The sequence below is a fragment of the Scomber scombrus genome, chromosome 23 (genome assembly GCF_963691925.1).
Source record: "Scomber scombrus chromosome 23, fScoSco1.1, whole genome shotgun sequence".
NCBI lineage: Eukaryota > Metazoa > Chordata > Actinopteri > Scombriformes > Scombridae > Scomber > Scomber scombrus.
In genome coordinates this window covers 22,466,273-22,488,184 of record NC_084992.1, presented here as the reverse complement: position 1 = coordinate 22,488,184, position 21,912 = coordinate 22,466,273, and the positions used below count along the sequence as shown (strand labels likewise).

Sequence of the window (21,912 nt, the reverse complement as noted above, 5' to 3'; positions counted from 1 at the left end):
GGGTCAAAATTGAACGCACAACGCTTAACGCAACACACAGCAGAAAAATGTGCGGAGATATTAGTGCTGATGATAGTTCACACAACACATCCTGGTTGTTAATAATTAATCAGTAAACTCAGCATCGTCTGACGCAGGCTGGAAAATGTGCACTTTTATTTACAGTTAAAAACATTTCACCGTGTGTTTCAGCTTCTGTCAAAGTAACGGAGCTGTGGCGGCTTCCTGTCTAAGCTTTCAAAATAAAACCTTTGTTATTGTGCGCTTCACATTATTATTAACAAACAAAGTTGGGGCTTGTAAAATTCCGGGAGATTCCCGGGAGAAAAGACAAAAACGGGAGGGCGGCGGGAGATGAGTCTAAAATACGGGAGAAACCCGGGAAAAACGGGAGTGTTGGCAGCTATGGTGTACAGTGCATGCTGTGGGGGAGGGACGGAAATACACATGCGCGGCTTTTTGCAGGACAATGACAAAAAATCGTTCCCCCCCAAAATCGTAATCACGATCAAATTTCAATTAATTGAGCAGCCTTACTTTGTAGCTGTTATTAATGAGTCAGTTTGCTGACTTTATGGCTAATTTCTACTTAAGCTACCATTACGATTACATTAGCCTCATGTGTGACCTCAAGACTGCACACGTAACTGTGGATAACAGGTCAAACGTAAAAGTAATAAGGTGTAATAATAATGTGTTAGCATGATGCCAATAAACATTTCTATGGTTTCACCATAAAAATTGTAAGATGATTGTGATGTATCTAAAGCACTTCACTGAGGAGAATCTTTGAAAGGTTACATAGTCTGGCTTTAAAGGAAGGATTTTTCTTGTTCTATGATGGCCTGAATGCCATTTCAGAACTCATACCAAATTGTATGTGGAGCATACTGGAAACATTGAATGTATACAGTGGCTGATGTTGAGGCTTAAAATAGTCATATTTTAAAGAACCTTCTGGAAATAGAGCAAAAATATGGAGAACATTTAAAAACTGTTTCATCTGTGTGTCCAGTACAAAGATAAACACATGCATTTAGCCTAGCTTAGCATAACAAGTGTTTTTATCAGAATGTTGGATTATTTATTTAAATATTTAAAATAATTTTCACAAAATCTCAGTTGTGGCACCTTTCGATATAAAAATGTCCATACTGGCTTCCATAAACCCAAATTACAACCCTGGTAGGAAAATGAGGTAAAGCTGCTTTTGGGGTGAATGCTCCCTGTGCAGCAATTCACTTTCAAAGTGACTTTCTTTGAACATAAACAAATTGATTACAAAGAACATACAATAAAATAAATAAGACTAATTAAGTATGGGTCTTCTCTCCTGGTCTGTGGCCTTTACTTGTCTCCTGCAGTCCTCATCTCTGCTGTTCAGTTCCTATGTGCTTCTGCAAAAAACAAGTCAGACATTTTTGATGAATAAAATTACTGAAGTCTTGGATGGAGCAAACAAAATAGTAATAATTCTGATCGCTAGATAGTTTTTTGGCTAGAGGACTGGTTCCTAACACGAGCATGAAAGCATTAACACAAGAATTACCAAAGAAAAATACTTCTGCTACATGTACTTATGTAAATGATATAATATAAATTTAAAAGCAGACATAGACATCGATTAGTAGTGCTGGCAAAAAAATCTATGACTTCTTTTTTGAGACACAAGGAAATAGCTACAACCTTGAAACTACACAACAATACAACAGGATATTGCCTTATTCAACAGGCTCATCTTTGTCAGCATGTTGACTAATGTTAACATTATCATTAAGTTCAATCATAACAGCATGAAGTCATAGCCCTAATCTGTTTTTGTTATCATTGAACAGTAGCATAAATAGAGAAAAGTCTGACTCTAATATCAGTGAAGTATTAGCTAAGATTAGCCACCATTAGCTAATGGTCAAACCAGATAAAAAAGAGTGAGCGTATTGAATTAATCAAGAGTGTTTTATTGCTTATAAATTCAGACTGTTATTTCTTCTATTAAAAGTTACACAGTCATGCTTTAAAGCCAGTTCAACAAACAGTTGTTTAACAGAGTTGTTAACAGGTTTAGCGCTGTGTGGAGCTAAAGAAGCCCTACAGTCCCACTAAAGCAAAAGCAGCTAAACCCCTCAGTGTATTGAACTGATCAAATGTGTTTTATTACTTGCGTATGAATTTGAATTTTAAATAGTGTTGTGTCTTTTTTCAAAAAAATTACATAGTCTCACTTTAACACTCAATAAAAATCTTCCCCTGGGTAATCTAGTTGATAGTGTATTTTCCTCTAGAAATCATCTTAAGGCCCTACAACTAATCCAGCAAAAAAATATTGATCCTGTTTCTTAGCACCTACATCAGCCTTCATTTAAGTTTTTGAGCATTCATGTCTACAAACAGTACTCTCTGTACCTGCCAGGGCCCCGCCATGCTGCTGGAGCTGGCTGGTGAAGAAGCGTTCCCGCTGGGACACCTGCTCATCCCATGCCTCTAGTATTCTCTGTCGCTCCCCGGACTCCAGGGTAAGGGTGTCTGGGTGGGCCTCGTCGATGTGGGCCCTTACCCCTTCCAGGCTATGGGAGTACTGCAGCTCCCCACACACCATGCACACCAGCAGCTGGTTGAGGGGATCGTAGTCCATGAGGTAGCGGTTCCTCCACACTGCCTCCGAGACAGAACCTTCCTCGCCGTTATTGTTCTCGTAGTCAGCAAACAGAAGCTCCGACTCATCTGAAGAGACGGTAAAAAGAAAGTTTAGTAGTAATCTCACCATTTTAATGTGTTTATTGTTCTTTTAGGTTTAGATTGAGATGATAGTTCACCTTCTACTGGTGATATGTAATCCGAGTATGAAAAGGATGTCGCCTCAGTGTCTACTGGACTGCTGCGAATGAGAGAACAGTTATAGTCATTATTATCGTACATTGAACCTTCAAAAACAACGCCGAACAGTAGCAAAACAAGTTTCCTACCTAATTAGATGTTCTGACTCCTCGGAATTCACCCACTGTTCAGAATCCTACAGGGATTAGACAAGGATAAAAATCGGGGTTTGAGAAAAATTAAGAAAAAGAATAAAAGAAAATGTCTAATTGATTTGAGTGTGCGAACCCTTTATTGTGACTGTAGGAACAAGAATGGTTAATTTGTTGTGTCGGTGTGGTATATGGGTTACACACTAGAACAGGTGCTTTTTCAGTATGTATGTAACCTGACAAGGTCTTACCTGTGTCTGTAGGTCCTGGGCAGGCAGGATGGGCCTCCAGTTGTTGGAAGTTCTCTTTGGGGTGATTCCTCTATCCCGAATGGCCTTCCTGGCTCTCTGCTCCTTCTTTTTTATCCTCCAGTACTCCCGCTTCCTCTTCAGAAAATCCTCCTCAGACTCCCCTGGGATGAGCTTCGGAGGAACCATGGTGCTTAATGGTGCCAGCTTGTTGACAGGTGGTATTAAATGTTTGGGGCTCTGAGTGATTTTTATTGGACTGAGGATAGAATTTGGAGTTTCACTGGAAGGTTCGAATGGTTGTAGGTTGATGCTGGACAGTGGGTTGTCTGGGGGCATCAGGGTAGGGAGAGAGGGGGCTGGGTCTACATCTGTGCTTGCAGATATCCATTTTTGTGAAGCTGGTATGGCTTGTGGCTGATTCTCGGGAGCTCCTACACAATCGGAAACAATCTGTGAAGGCTCGAAATTGATGTCGTTTTTTTCACTGTTGGGTGAACAGGAGACACTGGTGACGGGCAATTTCACCTGAAGTGTGTCAGGGGACTGCTCAGCATTACAGGTTGTAGGGCTAACCACCAAGACGGTAGGAATGCTGGTCACTGCAGTCAGGGAGGCAATGGACTGCTTGGGCTGAAGGGCTGGTTTTGCTGCAGGATTTACACCCTTAACAGTGTTGACAATAACCAGACCTGGTGCCTGAAAGACAATATAACGTAAACAAAAGATTTGTCTCAAAAATTCAAATGAAATCAAATAACAAATGATCTTTCTAAAACATCCTAGCTTTAAGAAGGTTCATCTCAATAACGCTCTACTTTATTTTTGCTGTTCAAGTTGCAAATTCCAGGGAGAGATCTGGAGTGTAATGATTCAGCTTTCAGCTGGAGTCAACACTGGTTATGCGTGCAAGGTCTGGCCTGATTTCTTTGTGCTCCAAACAAATTGATATTCACTGCCAAAGTCAAAAGACCATACGTTACATCATTGGAAGCGCACAGTGTAGACAGTGTAAAAGGGCAAAGCTCTGCCCCTGAATAACATTTGTGGGTAATCAACTATTGTGGAGATAAACTATAAATTCAGGACATTCAGGGTTTACCATCCATCAAGGTCTAAAAGCTGGTAAAGCTGATCTTTAGTGATCTATTTTACAGGTGACCACTTCAGTTTTGAGACAAGAATATGTAAATGAACATTCAAAAGATAGTTTCCAGATAGATTCTGAAGCTGACATATGCAAGAACTTGCAAGAACCTGACCCCACCCTCTCTTGTTTTTCTCGAGTGCACCAGAAACTATCTGGTACAGACAGGAAACCAGATCATTTCTGGTGTAAACTGGAAACGTGACTAAATATTTTTGCTCATGTCACTTTTGGGGCTTCCACGAGTCACTTTAAATCAATGGCTCCTCAGAGAAAGGGTGCCTTTCATCATCATACTGGAAATTTCCTGGCTAGCACCTTGTCATTATTAACAAATGTTTAACAATGACATATTCCATGACATTAGACCTTGGCACACTGTGAAAGCCTTATTGGAACTCATAGATTTTTTTTATAGCTGCCTTAAAATGGAATTTGTGAGGTTGTAATTTCCCTATTCAAGTGGATTAAGTGTTGAGAACACTGACTGACTTGTTTCTTTCCTAAAAAGTGTTAATTATTTAGTTTTCTGCATTTAAGTGTCATGCTGGGAATCTGAAAACGAAATGATTTTATTAATTTGAAAAATGCTTAATCGGGATCTGACATTCTTAAAAACAGATCTCACAACAGTCTTGTGAATACAGTGAACAAAATAAACACAAACGCACTCTAGATACTTATCTACTTGGTTTATTTAGCTTATAATATGAACTCTAGTATCATATGTAATCTTTTCAGAGTGACCGATGTAATGCAACTCTCCCTGAGAAAAAACATCTTTTCAAATGCTAGGGTAACAGTCCATCAAAGGTGTCTGGACCTCAGTTTTATATCGACTTTGGTTGTTGCTAGTACTTTGGCTACCAGCTCCACTGAAACAGAACTTCCATATAGTTAATGGTTAGGAATTGAACATTACTGCCATCGGTCACCTCACCTGGATGCTTCCCTGGGAAAGCCGACTGTTGCATTCTCCTGGTCTATCTTTCTGCCTGGCCCTTAACCGAGCCCTTTGCTGCCTCTTCATCAGCTTCCAATACTCCCTCTTCTTCTGCAGGCTGGTCAGGCCGCTATGCTCCATTAGCATGCTGTGATACCTTTGTGCTGATGCTAAGCTGCCGTCTTGGCTTTGCTCTTGTGCCTGACACTGTTGCTCGCAGTGTTGTTGCTGTGGAGGCGTTTGATCCATGGGTATGTGATGCAGTTTTGGTGGCTCTGGGGAGCAACATTTCTGATGGTCAGCTTTTTTGGTACGAAGCCTCTGGGTTCTGCGTGGTGAAGATGGACCATCAGAGGCTTCCATGGCAGGGTTTATGATGAAGGTCGAAGAGGTTTGGGATGACTGCTCACAGGTGGGATGCATGACTACCTCATCGGAGGTAGACAAAGGTGGGAGTGTCTCGCTAATTTGGGGTGAGTCCTTTAGATGAGGGCTTGGGAAACCTGCTTCTGCCAAGGTGTCAGTATCTGCCTGCCAACTTTTTATCTGCAACGTCAGGTCAGCAGCAATAGGAGTCACCTCATCCCTTTCAAAAAAGAGCTGCGGTAAATTTGGCTTAATCTCTTGTTCTGAGGCCTCTTCCGTTGTCTCCATTTTAATGTCAGTCTGCTCACTATTACAATCTGTCACTGTGCTAAGTGATTCCTCCAGGAGTTTCTTCATAGAGGCCACAGCTAGCAGAGTGGTAGCTTGGCTGTCTGCACTTAGAGCTGGGTCAGGCTCTGACTGAGGCGCTGGAGGTGGCGGTGGCGGCAGTGGGGAGGCTGGGGAGGCTGGGGAGGCTGGGGGTTTGAGATCTGGACAGATGGCTTGTTCTGGTTGAGAATTTAGGTCAACTGCTGGCATAGACTCACTCTCTTGTTTTATCTCATTTGCATGGGGCGTAACAGTCATGCTGTTGTTGGAAAGAGGCTGTGCATTTCCTGGTTGTTTAGTAGGACTTCTGCTCAGTGGTACAGTGGTTACTGCTACGTGCCTCTGGGCCTTCCTCCTCTGCAAGGCTGCGTTGGCCCTCGCTTGTAAGACCCCGTGCTTCAATCGGGCCGCACGAGCTGCTCGCTGCTCACGCTTCTTCACCCTCCAGTACTCCCGCTTCTTTGCCATCCTCTCTTCTTCAGTCATCTCTGGATCAAAAGTAAGCACCGATAGCGATGGTGCAACGTTGGAGACGGCCATTTTCATGACACAGCCACCAAGGTTCGACCGTGCTGCCGGTCCTCCAGAAACGGCATTTTGAGGGGTTTGAGGATGAGTGAGCATGAGCTGATTGACAGTTTGGACTGTTTGTGAGTGTGACTTTGGAACAGTTGCAGTTGTGCTTTCGAGTTGAGGCCTCGGTCTGATTGAGAGTAGTCTTGAAGTGTTGCTGACCGACTGTCCGGAAAGTGGAAAACAGACTTTCACATGAGGTGGACGGATTGCAGGTGTACACTGCTTTACACGAATGGGTGCAATGCCTCTTCGTTTAGTGTCAGGCTGATGTTGAGGTTGTGTGATGAGGGTATTATTAGAAACAACATGAAGCTCTTCTTCACTTTTGTGTCCTGCTGTATTGTGATCCATGGAAATCTGGGGGATGTTAATGGTCACTGTCCCGTCCTCTTTGATGAACCCTCCAATGGTCTCAGAGGCGTGGGTAAGGGTGCTTCCTGCTGGCTGTGCCATCGCTCTGGCCCTCCTCATCTCCTCTAGGATCTTCTGGTAACGTTTCATTCTTCGCATCAGGGAGTCTTTCTCCTTTAACCGAGACTTCACCTCCATTGACAGCTTAGCTCGCTGTTCGCGCTTTTTAATCCGCCAGTACTCTCGACGTTTGGCTATTATCTGCTCAGGTGTGTCATTAGGGTCAATCTTGGGGATGTTTCTAGTGTTGAACAGTGAAACAAATGACAGGGATCTTCCTCTTATGCCTCTTTGGTTCATGAAATTCCTCTGGGCTTCAATGAACCTCTGTCTAGGTGTTTTACATCTGGCGATCCCTCGGGTAACATTAGCAAGATGTACATAACTTGGGAGCTTTCTCAATGGTTCTCCTGGCTTTTTATCAGGGCTAACATCAGATATGAATGCTGTTCGTGTTGGTTTACACCCATGTGGATTTTGCACTCTTATCTGATCTGCTTGCTGGTTACCTGTAGGTACATTTGCTACCCCGCTTTGCAGTTTATAATTCTCCCTCCTGGCAGATGTAATTGAAGTCTTGACCCGATTTGGCCACTGTTTCTTGCCGGCTCCTCTCAATGACTGGTATGGTAGATGTGGAAGACCAGCATTGTCTAAGAGTCCAGTTTTTTGTGCGGTTTGCCTCTCTGATGTCACTTCTGTGCTCTGCATCCTATCTCTGGCTTTAGCCAGCTGTGCTGCCATCTTTGCTCGCTGTTCTCGCTTTTTAATCCTCCAGTGCTCTCTGCGCCTGGCTGCTCTATCCTCCTCAGACTGCAGTGATGGTTGTAAGTTGCCAACACCTTTAGCCCTCTGTGTGGTGACCAAGGCACTCTTTATTGCAATGTGAGGTGTTGTGTTTGCTGCTTTGTCTTCTGTTGTAATAGACATGGAGCCACATGGAGAAGACACAAGAATCACACCTGTGGTCACGTTGGTGTGTAGATGTTTGGGCTGAATGCACAATGCAATGTGTTCCTTATGTTGCGTTTTGGGGACTGATGCACCCTGCATAGACACACATGGCTGAGGTGTTGCTTTAGTGGAGCTGCCATTGGTAATTCTGGTCACTCTGACTGGAGGCACTGGGGAACTGGTATTCAGCTGGGTTCCACTAGGTGTGGGTGAGGAAATAGTTCTGCCTACAGCACCCCTTGCTTTTAGGCATTTCACTGTGGCCAGGTCACTACCTACAGGTTTGGCTAACATTGAACATGATGCTGGCAACTGAGGCAAGACTTTGATGGGTTTCATCGTCTGGAGCCACTTCTCCTTTTTGCTTTCTGTGGCTTCAACTGAGCTGTCAACAGTATTTCCACTCTGTGATGTAGGACAGACATTGGCTGTTTTGTATGAGTCATCATTACTCTGCAAAGGAGAAGAAGCAGCAGCAAATGAACTGGATAAAGTGGAATTCACCACTGCAGGGGCATTTAGATATGGTAGTTTTTCTGGACTTTCTTCAGTTGGCTGTCCTCTCCGCTCTGACAGTCGGGCCCTCTGCTCTCGTTTCTTGGTTCTCCAGTATTCTCTCTTTTGGGCGAGGGTGGCATCATCATACTCTGAGGCGGGCCGGTAGCGATGGGACATTGATCCACCTTTACCTTTAATAGTTGGCATGCTATTGCCAGCTTGGACAGCCCATCAGTTTTCATCCAACAGTACTGGCCTGCTCTTCCTCGTCACACTGATTCAGTTCATCTCTTCAGTCCAGAATGCTTCTGCCTCTAACTTACATGGTGTTGTGCTATATGATGCTGCAGTGGTTGTTCTTGCTCTCCTGAGCAACTGCCAAATCTCTCAGACATCACATCGGTACGCAGGTTTCCTGAGGAACAGAAAACAAACCTTAGTTGCATTTTACATTGTTAAACACATGAACCACTATATGAGCGATCTGGGGCAAAAATGTGGATGACATTAGGATGTAACACAGTCATTCAATATCATTATCGGGACATTCAGATAAAAATGACTACATCTTCTGAGGTTAAGATGGAAAAATATAATGTATGCTCTGTTCAATGTAATAAAATTACTAGACAAACTATCATCAACCAGTGATGGGATCCTGAACAATCTGCTGACATGAGTATTTCAAATGTTAAACCTGTAGGCACATTGATGTGATAAATTCACATGATAAAAATGTTTTTAACTGATATAACACTTCACATGTGACAGGTAAGTCACATTTAAGGACATGCACATTTATCACACATGAAATTGCTTTTCATATGTGATGAATTCACATATAAGTGTCTGGTTACAAGACATTTCACATGTAATGCAGTTACATAAGTTAAAATGTCACATTCGGTATCATATGTGAACCACATTTAAGGTGGGCTGAATGCAGATTTTTAGAAGGCATTCATATGTAAAACGTTTCATATGCAATGAATTGAAATACAGACGTGATTTTATGATATTTAGATATCTACATTGAAAAGATGAACAAACGTCATATTTGAGCCCAATATAGAAAGTGTTTCAGTTCCCAGTGATGTCTGCCTTTGTGGGTAAATGAAAAAGACAATGCTCAGGGACTGAACGCCCAGCTGATCTATCACTGCACTAGTACAGTGTGCGATTTCCACGTGACACAGAGTACATGATATAGTTACATTAATATTTTATACGTGACATTTTAAATGATTCACATGAGATATATTTTTATTCCACCTCATGTTTTTGACACAAACACGTCGTCAATATGAACATGTGTAAGCTAAAGGAAGCAGGAAGGAAGCAGTGACACTGTCCCTTTAAAGCTGTCCCTTTCTATCACAAATTATATCTGTCGAGAGCCATTTTTTATTCTTTATTCTGTGTCTGTTTGATGGTAAACACAGCGAAGCGAGCCAGCTGAAGCACCACTAACCTTACACGCAGAGACTAACTAATACAAATGGCACATTAGGGCGTAAATGGTGCGTAAAGCGCTGTCTCTCGCAGCGGCACAATGGACAAATCTTCCTCCTCTTGTCCACACGGACTGGCGCCTGTCTGACTCTGCTGCCTGTCTAAAACAAGCGAAAAAACCCGCACATTACTGTCGTAAAGCAGGAGGCTTGGAAACGTGTGGAAGAAAAACATGCATATCCGTTACCTTTTAGTTACACCTAACTTTCCGGGACAGTTTTTGTGAACGTTTTTTGGACAGATATTTTGCCAGGACACCGCAGCTACTTTCCGACAGCCAGTCGTGCTCTGAGGCTGCCTTGACAACGCTGAAAAGTACCAGGATGTGGGACCTGGATGCTTGCTCTGCGCGCGCGCGTGTGTGTTTGTGTGTGTGTGTATGTGTGTGTGTGGCGTGGACACACATATAGTACAACGCCCCCATACTTCCTAACCCATTACTAAGTATACATTCAATAATATTACACTTCATTTCTGCTCTGAGCTGTTTCTATCAACAGCAGCATGTGTGCCTGGCTGCTAATTAGGCCTAACCTCATTTGTTATTCTACTGTTTAGTGAAGCCTGAACAGGAGACAAATTCAATAAATGCTCCAAAGAAAAACAATTCAGTGACAATGCACAGAGATTACGTAAAGCTTGCAATAAAACAGTCTTTTCCAACATGGAACTGCTGGACAGAGGTCCATTGATTTATCGGCTTTTTCTACAGATGACCTCAATTGATGTTGTTGGGGTTTGTGTTGAAGCATCAGGGGTAGAGCTACAGTCCAATGTATAGTTTAAATAATGTGAACTATGCAATGTGAGAATATGTGTATTATTAAGAGGTGAGTTTGAAGAAAAACTAGTATTGAGGAGGTGTGGTAGTAAGGATTAAAAATAGACACATAGTGAATTGACGTGGGAGGGGTAGGATATGGGAAACATTTTCATTTCAATATAATCTGAATGACTGCAAAGAACATCCAATAAGAGCATGTATGATTTGAGCTGACAGTTATCAATGAATCATCCTGTCTGGACAAAATTAATTGACTTTATCTTTGGTGTTAAACTTGAGAGTGGGCCTGACAAAATACAAAAAATAACAATTAAAATATTATGAAATGCATACAAATAACACTTAATAAGAAAATGTATGAGTACAGCTGAAAATCCATTGACAACAAATGATCAGTCAGCAATTTTAATAATCCAAATATGCTAGAAATTCACTGGTTACAGCTTCTCAAGTGTGTTGCCTATATTTGCTGGTGATGACAGGTGTGTGTAACATGGGCTCTGAGAGTGTGTGGCAGCCATTTTTCACTGTTTCCTACGTTTTATGGGCCAAATATGAATAGAGGAATCATAGGCATTAATAGACAATGATAATAAACGTTGGTTGCAGCTCTATGTAATATAACGCACGCTATGGACTGGAATAGACCAACAATGCTATACAACACTAACAGGATTTTATAAAAATAGCACATGGGATCTCCAGCACAGAATAATATGAGCTGGAGCTTGTGGGGCCCTGATTTGCAGTGGACCCGCCTCGTGTTTTAACCGATGCTTTGCCGAACCAAACCTCTTCTATCACCGCATGATTTTGCGAGAACAACAGCATTAGTATTAGCAGCTTATCAGTATTAGCGCCTGCTGCTCCGTTTGCCCCCCCGGGGTGGGTGTGCATTGTCGACGCTGCTACTGTCTCTTTAAATTTACCCAGGAGCCCCTTAAGGAGCCCCAGGGGCCCCTAGTCCGGCTCCCCACCCTGAAGACAAGCAAGAGCCTTAAAATACATTACTAGAGGCCTGCGCTGAGGCGAGCACACAGAGCCGGACGGAGCAGCGGGTCTATTCGCAGCGGAATACATGACAGTGAGATTGGAGGAAAAGTTAAGTTGGCTCCGCACAGCTCTGGCTCCTCAGCGAGGGGCTCGTTATAGCGCCGGCCAGATGCGTGACGAGCGGCGCCGTGCGTTGTGAACATGTTACTGTTGTAACATGTTGTTGTTTTTAGTGTGACATGTCCCGCTTCAGCGCTACCCTACAGTGAAGGAAGGAGGAACACTAGCCACTATTAACACAGCAGCCGGGCCAGTGATGGAAGAGAAAGAAACGGGGGAAAGCGAGCCTGTGGACCTCCGGTGTGCCGAGCAGGCTGAGCTGCTCTCATTAATAATAAGCGGAGAGGAGGAAGCGACGCGAGGGGAGAGTGACTTGGGAGGTAAAGAAAAAAAGCGAGTGTTATTATTCTTGGTGTTTCCCACTGCAAAGTGGGTCTGCGTGGCTGTCAGAGCCACGGCCATTGTCAGCCAGCCAGTTAATCCGTGTCAGGGACAATGCCATGGAGCAGCATGGCCCCTCTGTCTCTGTGGCTCCTATAAACAAAGGCTCAACAGCACGCAGGCAGGCAGGCAGCACACTGTGACACACCGCCGCCACCTAGTGGCCAGCAGCGGCCATTGTGCCGATGCAAACAATAATAATATGGGTTAATATAATAAATAACCCATATTAGAACATAAATAATGTTCTAAATACAAGTCCTTTGAGGTAGCTGGTATACAATTAAAACACGGAGCAGTAAAAGCTATACAGGTACATTCAAATGACCAACATATTTAAAGAGTGATGGCTGTAAAACTAAACCTGTGAAATACAAAATCCATAAATCTATACAGGTCAATTTATTTGATATTAATGTAACTTATGTACTGCCACTGTCTGTGATGTAGGATTACAAATTGGTTAATCATTTATTTGACAGGTAGTTTAAACAGTGGCATTAGTTGCACAGTCAGCACACAGTTATTACAGCCTGACTGATGTTAGGCTCATAACAATATCAATCTCATAACCATGTATCAGCCAGCATTGTCTTTTTTTTATATACACATAACATTTCTATAGGTAATGATCAACTACGTTTTTTCAAGCTCAAGTTTGGCATTTTGGGCTTATTCCTAGCCAGCATGTCCATGTGGGCCCCACATGGGTTAAATGTGGGCTACGTGGGTACTGAGTGGGCATGGGCTTTAACTGGGCAAATTTTGCGGGACCCACATGGTTTCAGTAACATGGGCCCCACATGTGAAGCCCACATGGGCTGACTGTATGAGTCCCATAAGGGATGTAAGTGGGCTTAACGGGCATGGGCACAAACAGGGCAAATTGTATGGGCCCCATACTGTTTCAGAAACATGGCCCCCACATGTGTAACTCACCCAAATGGGCCCCACCTGAAACCCAGTCAGAACCAACTTGAAGCTAACACAGGTGGCGCCACCATGGAAACTGTGGACAAACCCATACGGGACCCATATTGCAGCCACAATTTAACTCTTATGGGGCCCACATGGACATGCTGCCTGGGTTCTGACACCACTCTTATATGTCTGTTAAATATAATGCTTGAGCCAGCAGCCAGTTAGCTTAGCTTAGTATAATGACTGGAAACAGTAGGAAACAACTAGCCTGGCTCTGTCCAGCCTGGCTCTATCCAGAAGTAACTAAATCAATCCAGCAGTACCTCTAAAGCTAACTCAACACGCTGTATGTTTAATCCGAACAAAGACTGTCATGTAATAAACGACATGCTGTGGCTTTACAGGGAATTATGTGTTGGGACTATTTCTTGGCTGGTAGCAGTACATTTCTTGAGTCTCCTCTGGCTGCCTGGCAGTGGCTACCTGCCAAGAACTAGCCTGGCACACAGTCCCTCTGTAAAACAGCATACTGAGTGGTATCTAGAGTGATATCGATCTTCTCATATGAATCCTGAATAAATGTATTTCACAAAAAATGATGTAAATCTTAAAAATCTGTGTAACGGCAACACTTCCTCGCAAATTACCTCATAAATACTAGAGGTCGATCGATACGGATTTTTTATGGCCGATACCGGTATCGATTTTTTTGAGCCGATATTGCTTTTTCTCCCTCCAGATGAGGAGCAGCGCTCACACACACCCTGCTGTGATGGCTGCTCTGTCCCGCTCTCAGTCAGAGTGAGTGAGTGAGAGTGAGAGAGTGTGTGTGTGAGTGAGTGAGTGAGTGAGTGAGATACACACACACTGCTGTAATGGCTGCTCCGTCCCACTCTCAGAGTGAGAGAGAGAGAGAGAGAAAGAGACAAACACACACACACACACACACACACACACACACACACACACACACACACACACACAGCCGTGATGGCTGCTCCGCACCGCTCTCAGTCAGAGTGAGAGAGAGAGACAAACAAACACACACACACTAACACACCGCTGTGGTGGCTGCTCCGTCCCGCTCTCAGTCAGAGTGAAAACTAACCATTCTCTCACGGGACTGAGGGAGCTGTATTGTTGTTGACAGGCTTCCAAAACTTCCAGCTGCACGCCGCCAGCGAGGGAGGGGTGTGTCGCTACCGATGTGAGTCACATATGCGCAGTAGCGTCCGCCATCGTCGGACATCTTTGACAGCTACTTATGGCAACACCACTTGGACAAAGTACTGTTTTATGTTGGATATATATGTATATGTGTATTTCATACATGTTTCAGCAGTTGGATGCGAGTCCGCACAAAGTATAGAAACAATAAAAGTTCAACACAAGTTTGTATATCTGTATGTAACCGGAGAAGTATTAATACACGAGCGTTTTTCGCGCATGCGCAATGTCGCTACCCGACGTGAGTCCGACCCTATGATCCGACCAAGCAAGTAAGGTCTAGCTGCAGCCAGAGCCAAGCCAGAACCGCTACAGACCACGCCCCCTACACACCACGCCCCCTACAAACCACGCCCCAGGTGGCTGTAGCGGCCCATAGCACTTAGAAGGGAAACAAAGCAATAATGGGAGCAATTTTAACAACTTTAACGGTTGATTCACAACATTAAATGCCTTTCAATGCAAACAATGCGCTTGAAACAAAAAATTAATACAACAATAGAAAGTAATGTAATTCAAAAGATACATAGGACTGCAGATTTATATATGTATTTATATATTTATATAAGTGACTAATGTATGTGCACAAGGTTTTTTTAAACTCAATAAAATATAAAATATTTACAATAATAATAATAATTAGTATTAGTTATTTCAATTAAAATAGGTTGTTTCCACCGGCTGTACTGTCACAGAGCTTGGCCTACTACATCAGATGCCATAAATATCACTCTCTAAGGTGATGATCTCTTATGGGTTAACAGAAAAGAGTGCTGGCCCTTTGACACAAATAAAATGTATTTATTTAGAACTAAATAAAATATTTTGAATTAAGTATGCAATTCACAAGACTAGTAAAATAAATATGACCATACACAAATCTTTACAATATGTATCTTAAAACACAAAAGTTGAAAAGTTTTGTTTTAGAAAAAAGTTCAGACGAATGAAACAGCCGGCAGCAACTTTTATTGGCTATAAAATAAAACATTCTCACTTCAACATATTCATAATACTAATACTACTCCTCAGAGTCCAGAGCTCTTCTGTGTTTTTCTGCATATGTATCCATTTTCTGTAATGCCTCCGTGCTTGTGTTTTCTTGACATGAAATGAGATAACAGCTGTTTCTCACTGATGAGACAAAATTAAATAGCAAATATCAATTAGTAAAATTGGTTTGTAGGGGCGTGGTTTGTAGCAGCCAATGTTAGTCGCACAGTGTTCATCCGTTTTTTTAAAATATAAACTTTATTGATATATCCTGATCTGAGTTTAGCGGCTAATGTGACTGTGACTTTTTTCTTTTTACTTAGACTCTATATATATATATTTTTTAAAAGCCCTCAAAGTAAGTATTTATGAGTATTAATGTGAAAAATACACAGACACACAAACTTTCCTCGGGTCACGTGTCTAATGACTGACAGCTCTACACTCCCTCTGCTGGAGCCCTGCAGTTACTACACCAACACTACTGCTGCTGTTAGATTAACATTATACACATAAAACATGAGGAAACACAGAAATAACTCTTCTCACAGTGCTGCAGCTGACAAAACAATATTTAAAATACAAGATAAACTATAACTTTAGAGATGTAAAAAGCACTCAAAAGTTCATATTTCTCACGAATGGCGATGGAGTCGGGTGAATAATGTGTTTTTTCCAAGCGGAGTTGCCGTACATAACTGTCAAAGATGGCGGACAATGGCGGACGCTAATGCGCATGTGTGACTCACATCGGGTAGCGACTCACATCGGGTAGCGACAAGGGGCAATGCATGCGCTGCACGTGCTCTCCAGCACCCCCAACAACACAGGGCTGCCTGTGGATGCGCCTGTCTGTAACTCAGGCCGAAAAATTATATATATCGGCGAATGCACCCGCGCATTCGATGTCGCAAATATCGGCCCAATATATCGGCCGGCCGATGTATCGGTCGACCCTTAATACATACTGTTGGTATTTCCATGCTGGAATTACTTGTTACTTATCACGTTACATACTGATATCTGTGATACTGACTGCTCCAAATGTTGGCTGTTTATCCGTTGCACTCTATAAGAACCCTTTTTTCTCACTGTATATCAGTGTAAAATAGAGGCAATATACATATATAAGAAATGTACAGTGGTGACTTTCAATTCTACACCCAGATGTTTGCTTTACATGCTTTCATCACTATATGTAGTGAACCACTACTCTGGGTACTGGGTACTGTACTGGGTCAGTATCACTGCCAATGTTGGTCTTGTGAATTCAGGTTTTTTTAAGAACAATGACATCTCGGTATGTAAGAAGTGATGGGAACTTGCAGCCTCATGTTCTGGTACACCAGAGATGATCCCAGTCAGGTCCTCACAGTGAGGTATAAACATCTGAAACTGAACAAGTAAAAAAGAGCAGAGCTTCTGGACTGGTACTCTGCAGACAAGCTGAATCTACATGACTCTACATGTGTTCTCTGTTGTTCCTCTCAGAAGAAGATGGTCTTGCCAATGGCCATGGTGAGGAGGAATCAGAGGCAGGCATGGTCACGCCTGTCAGATCTCCAGGCACCAGTTACTGGAGCATCACAGAGGGCCCTGACCACCCGCTCCTCCTCTCCCCAGCCCCGGGGCCATCGGCACGCAAACCCAGGGTCCAGCGGGCCTCACGTCCGGGCCTCAGTCGGATTCCAGGCCGGGACCACCGCCGCTACTATCACGAGTACTGGCGCAGCGAGTACCTGATGGACTTTGACCCCCAGCGGCACGGGATGATCTGCATGGTGTGCGGCAGCTCGCTGGCCACCCTGAAGCTCAGCACCATCAAGAGACACATCAGACAGAAGCACCCAGACTCCCTGCTGTGGAGTGCTGCCGACAAGGAGGTGATCCGCTCGGGGTGGGAGAGCCACCTGAGCCTGGGGGGAGGTCAGAGGTCATATAGCTCTGCTGCTGGACCTTCACCTCAGGGAGAAGAGGAGCTGCTGGACTCAGGCCAACATGCTGCTGGTGGGTAGGACTCTACGCAGTATGGATTGGTTAGTTTTCTAAATCTCACACTTGGTGGCAGTGTGAGTTTGTGTCTTGGTGTGGAGCTGTGTGTGAGAGAGAGGATGATGTCATCATCCAGTGATGATGTGCAGGGAATTGGAGAGAGGAGGACCGTGCCTCAACATGACTGTTTTGAGGTAGTCAATGCAAAATATATTGAAGATCATTTACAGAACAGAATATTTGATCTTAGAAAGAAGATTTCTCACATGTTATGAGCTGCCTTTTCAAATTTAGATTATTACTTTATTCTTATTTTACTGAACATTTATTATAAATAAAGCAAATACTGTCATTTTTGTGACATTAAAAAGAAATAAAAAGGCCACAGTTGGTTATCTTTATGCTGTGTTTATGTGCTTTGAGAAAATCTGACATCTGAGATTCACAGCTGGGCTGTAAAGCGACACCGCTCTGACGGGCTACATAGCACAGCCACATAGCCAGGATTTTTACAAGTCCTGGTCTCATGAGTCAGAGCAGGTTCTTGAGGACACTGAGGTCATGTCCACAGTGTTGTTTTCTAGGAGTTTTGGAGGTTTAACAAACCTGAGAGGCAGTTTACATTTTCACAGTCTGTTACAGGATAAATGAAATGAAATGAAATGTATTTTTAATTTTCCACTAGTGTGGCTTTAAAATCATTAAAATCATCATGTAGGCAGATCAAATCTACAGTGCATAAACATGTTCAGCTAATATACAAAAAAAAAAAAGATAAAATATTTATAAACTGTGAAAGGAAACAGTCTTTGGGGGCATGTCTGAGTATCTGATATCGAAATGATATCATTTTTTATATCACCCTCCCCCCCTGCCACTTCCAGCTTCACAACTGTCAGTCACCAGTTCAACCATTACTCCCAGTGTTACGATGCTGAAGATGCACCTTCCTGCAGAGATCAATACAGTATCACGTTGGATGATTTTTTATGTTTCATATGTTATTTAGCAGCTACATATAAGGTGTGTCATCGTGCATGTACAGTATTCCAAATGATATACAATATATACTATACATAAGTAATGAAAAAAGAAGTATGCAGTAAATCAGAACATGCTGTGAACTGTAAGTTACAGAATAAAGAAATAATTCAAATATTTAGGGGACCCACCAAATATCTCATAATATATTAAAGTACATCTGCACAATAACCAGTTATAACACAATTAAATTCCTTCATATTTACATAAGACTTACCTGATAAAGGCAATCATCAAAGTTGTTAGTGACATCACTGCAGCATTAGGGGAGGGGTACAATGATCATTTCCATCTTTACAGTCCCTCAGGTGTATTATCTGTCTCTGTGTATTTGCTGCTGTTGTCTAAATCCATTTTTCTCGATTCTCAGCCGAACCTCCGGACCTTGTTCCACCCCAGGAGCAGCCACAGCAACCCCTCAGCCTGTCTCCTCGCTCTGAGGCAGGTGAAGCCCCCCAGCCCCAAGATGAGGATCAGGACATCCCCGGGCCATCAGCCCGCACCCTGGAACGCTACCTGAACGACTCGCTGCACGCCTGGTTCCGCCAGGAGTTCCTGATGGAGTACGAGGCGGAGGCCGGCCGGCTGCTGTGCATGGTGTGTGGAGGAGAGCTGCCCTCACTTCATCTGGACCACATCAAGAGTCACGTGCTGGACACTCACCCAAACTCCTTAGTGTACAGCTCTGAGGAGAAGCACTGCATCCTGCAGGCCTGGGCTCAGACTCACGGTGAGAACACACAACTTTTACTCACAGAGAGAACGAAGCTGAACTGCAGACCTGCTGGAACATCAGTGTGAGAAAAACATCAAGTGAATTACTTTCTTGCATATTTTGAAAGCTGGACTGTATGTGCAGTCCTGAGCTGCAGGTGTTATCAGTGTCAGGTTTCACTAGTGGACACGCTGACTACATTTTATTCTCTCTCACAACTTACTGTGCACACTGCAATGAAAAGAATAATAACTATAGATATGGATATTATCATTATTATTGCATTACCCTGGGTTAATCTTTCTAAGTACATATACATGCTGTGAGAAAGAAAGATGTTATAGAGATAATGTGGAGTTTGGTAGCTGGATGATTTTGTCTCTCCTCAGTGTGACATTTGAAAAGCGTCAGCATCACGAGAGCACAAATCCATCCCGCCCACCAACCCCCCCCCCTTTTTTTTATCACTGCTTATCTGGATCAGCGTTGCCATGGTAACAGGGTGAGCCCGAGCAGCCGGGACGTCCCGTCGCCTTCTTGAATCTCAGAGCGCAGTCCGTGTCTGATGAGTTTAGGATCTGCTCGGTGCGCTCCATCAGCCCGGATGATGATGTGGTTTTATTATTCAACAGCTTCCACGAGTCTCTGAGACAGACACAGTGCCTGAGCATCATGGGAAGTGTAGTTGTTGCATGTCGATAATTGTTAACCTTTTAAATCTTTTTCTATGTTGTAACAGAGGAGTCAGATCACTCAATCAAATCAGAGCCCAACACCAAAGACGGCGAGGTGGACCTCTTTGCTCAGGACGTGGAGGCCATCCAGATCCACACTGACTTGTACCCAGACGGTGATGGCACATTAACTCAGGATACTTGTCTTATCGGTGAGGACGGAGGCGTCGGAGCTCCGCAGCAGGGACCCCAGCCCCTCCGCCAGCCCAGGAAGAGACGGCTCCGCGGGGGCAACCCGTGGCGGCTACGCCTCGACTACCTGGTGGCGTACGGGCCTCAGGGCCGCGGCACCTTCTGCATGGTGTGTTCTCAGGTGCTGCACGAAACCAAGGTCAGCAGCTTCCGCCACCACATCCAGGAATGTCACCCCGAGACCACAACCCTGAGCAGACAAGAAAGGGAAGCCATGGCTGCAGCCTGGACCAAAGATTACTCCAGTGAAGGCTCGCAAATACAAGATGGTGAGATGTTCCCACAAGGTTTTATTCTTTATTTTCCTTGTTATAAAACATTTCTCTGTTTTCTGATCTGCTCCTGTTTTTAATCACTGCTATTGTAAAATCTGCATTTTTCATCCTCCATATTTACTTGTTGTCATGACAAATTCAGACCAACTTACATCTCTACAGCATACAACACTTACTGCATAGATGTTTCACAATAAAAGCTCTCTGCTTAAACTGCAGAGAGCTGCATTAAACACCTATAAAATGTGACCTGTTTGATCTCCTCCAGGATGACAGGGAATATTCCTTCCCTTTCCTGGCAGGATTTTAATTTTTTGCATGATTCTGTTCAAAAGAGACAGTGAAACATTCCTATTTTGATCTGTTATTTGAGATTCTGTCATTATTCTGGCTTTTATTTGAGAAATTTCCTGTGTTTTTTCATAATAATAATCTTAGCATAATGTAGCCTTCATATACAGCAGCAGTCAAATGTTTGGACACACTTTCTCATTGAAGTGAATGGGAAGGTGTCTCCAAACTTTTGACTGGTGCTGTAGTACAGAGGAGCTTTTGATTGGAAGAAGGTAGTATTCAACAGAGGAAGTAGATGAGACTAATTTTATTTATTAAAATTATATATATATATATATATATTATCATGATAACTACTTTTTATTGGACGATATATTGTATCAGAAATAATCGCAATAAATGATATTATTGTTATTTGAAGATCATTTATACCACTGATATAATGATAATATAATAGTATAATAATGTAAGGGGGGGCAGGGGGTGGGATTGGAGAGTGGGAGGTACACTTGTATAAAAACACAGACTGTCATTATGGTTGGGGACAGAGTTATTATATTTAATTCTTCTACAGTCTCCACTCAGGACGTACACAGTGAGGAATGGAGGACACTACTTGTTTAGTCAATGTGACATGAATAGCCTCTTAGCTGCTAATGTGAAGTCTGGCAATACTAAGGTCAAAGGTCATGTTCATGTATCATACAAAAAGTCCATATATAGACATGATGATGTTTATAATTAAGTTATTGTACGATAAGTGGATAATTATTGTAAGAGGTTTTATTTAAACTCCATCTATTGTTCTCAGCAGAAATCAGCCCCAGTGAAGCTGATGTCCTGAACACCACAGGAGAGCTAAACGAGGACAGCTCCCCTGATGTCAGAACACCCAGTAAAGTGGTGAAGAAGGAGGAGGGCGTGAGCGGAGGGAAGGGCAAAGCGAGGGACAGCACAGCCACCCCCTCACGTCACGGCCATTACCCCGGGAAGGACCAGCGCAGGAACTACCAGGTGCGCTGGAGGATGGACTTCCTGATGGATTACGACTGCCGGAGACACGGCCTCATCTGCATGGTGTGCGGAGCCACTCTGGCCACGCTGAAGGTGAGCACCATCAAGAGGCACATCCAGCAGGTGCACCCCCACTCGCTGGACTACAGCCCAGAGGAGAAGCAGCAGGCCATGCTGAGCTACAACCAGACCGCCCTGCACTTCATCCACTCTGACGACTGCTTCTCCACCCAGGACCACGGACACACCGAGCTGGCTCCCTCTCCAGCACACTTTGGCACTTAG

The 21,912-nt window shown here is 43.4% G+C and overlaps 2 protein-coding genes across 2 annotated transcripts; one reads left to right on the top strand and one right to left on the bottom strand.

Moving 5' to 3' along the window:
• Positions 1–1,029: 1,029 nt before the first annotated feature.
• On the bottom strand, positions 1,030–10,226 carry si:dkey-28a3.2 (uncharacterized). The gene is made up of 7 exons (XM_062444823.1): positions 10,139–10,226; positions 5,302–8,854; positions 3,218–3,913; positions 2,964–3,010; positions 2,814–2,875; positions 2,404–2,721; positions 1,030–1,397 (listed from the first exon to the last, which is right to left on the bottom strand). The coding sequence occupies exons 2-7, from the start codon at positions 8,644–8,646 to the stop codon at positions 1,381–1,383; spliced, it is 4,485 nt and encodes a 1,494-aa protein (XP_062300807.1). The 5' UTR covers positions 8,647–8,854; positions 10,139–10,226; the 3' UTR covers positions 1,030–1,380.
• A 1,818-nt stretch (positions 10,227–12,044) lies between these two features.
• Positions 12,045–21,912, top strand: zfta (zinc finger translocation associated). Its single transcript, XM_062445097.1, has 5 exons — positions 12,045–12,168; positions 16,862–17,377; positions 18,774–19,133; positions 19,858–20,313; positions 21,428–21,912. Exons 1-5 carry the CDS (start codon positions 12,045–12,047, stop codon positions 21,910–21,912), a joined length of 1,941 nt encoding a protein of 646 aa, XP_062301081.1.

What these genes read in the sequence shown, in the direction of transcription:
- zfta (XM_062445097.1), top strand. Translation starts at nt 12,045, where the DNA reads ATGGAAGAGAAAGAAACGGGGGAAAGCGAGCCTGTGGACCTCCGGTGT. An exon ending in CTCAGGCCAACATGCTGCTG is followed by an intron (nt 17,378 to 18,773) that starts GTGGGTAGGACT and finishes CTCGATTCTCAG; the next exon opens with CCGAACCTCCGGACCTTGTT. An exon ending in AGGCTCGCAAATACAAGATG is followed by an intron (nt 20,314 to 21,427) that starts GTGAGATGTTCC and finishes TGTTCTCAGCAG; the next exon opens with AAATCAGCCCCAGTGAAGCT.
- si:dkey-28a3.2 (XM_062444823.1), bottom strand. Translation starts at nt 8,646, where the DNA reads ATGCCAACTATTAAAGGTAAAGGTGGATCAATGTCCCATCGCTACCGG. An exon ending in CCCAGGACCTACAGACACAG is followed by an intron (nt 3,011 to 3,217) that starts GTAAGACCTTGT and finishes TAATCCCTGTAG; the next exon opens with GATTCTGAACAGTGGGTGAA. An exon ending in GAGTCAGAACATCTAATTAG is followed by an intron (nt 2,876 to 2,963) that starts GTAGGAAACTTG and finishes TCTCATTCGCAG; the next exon opens with CAGTCCAGTAGACACTGAGG.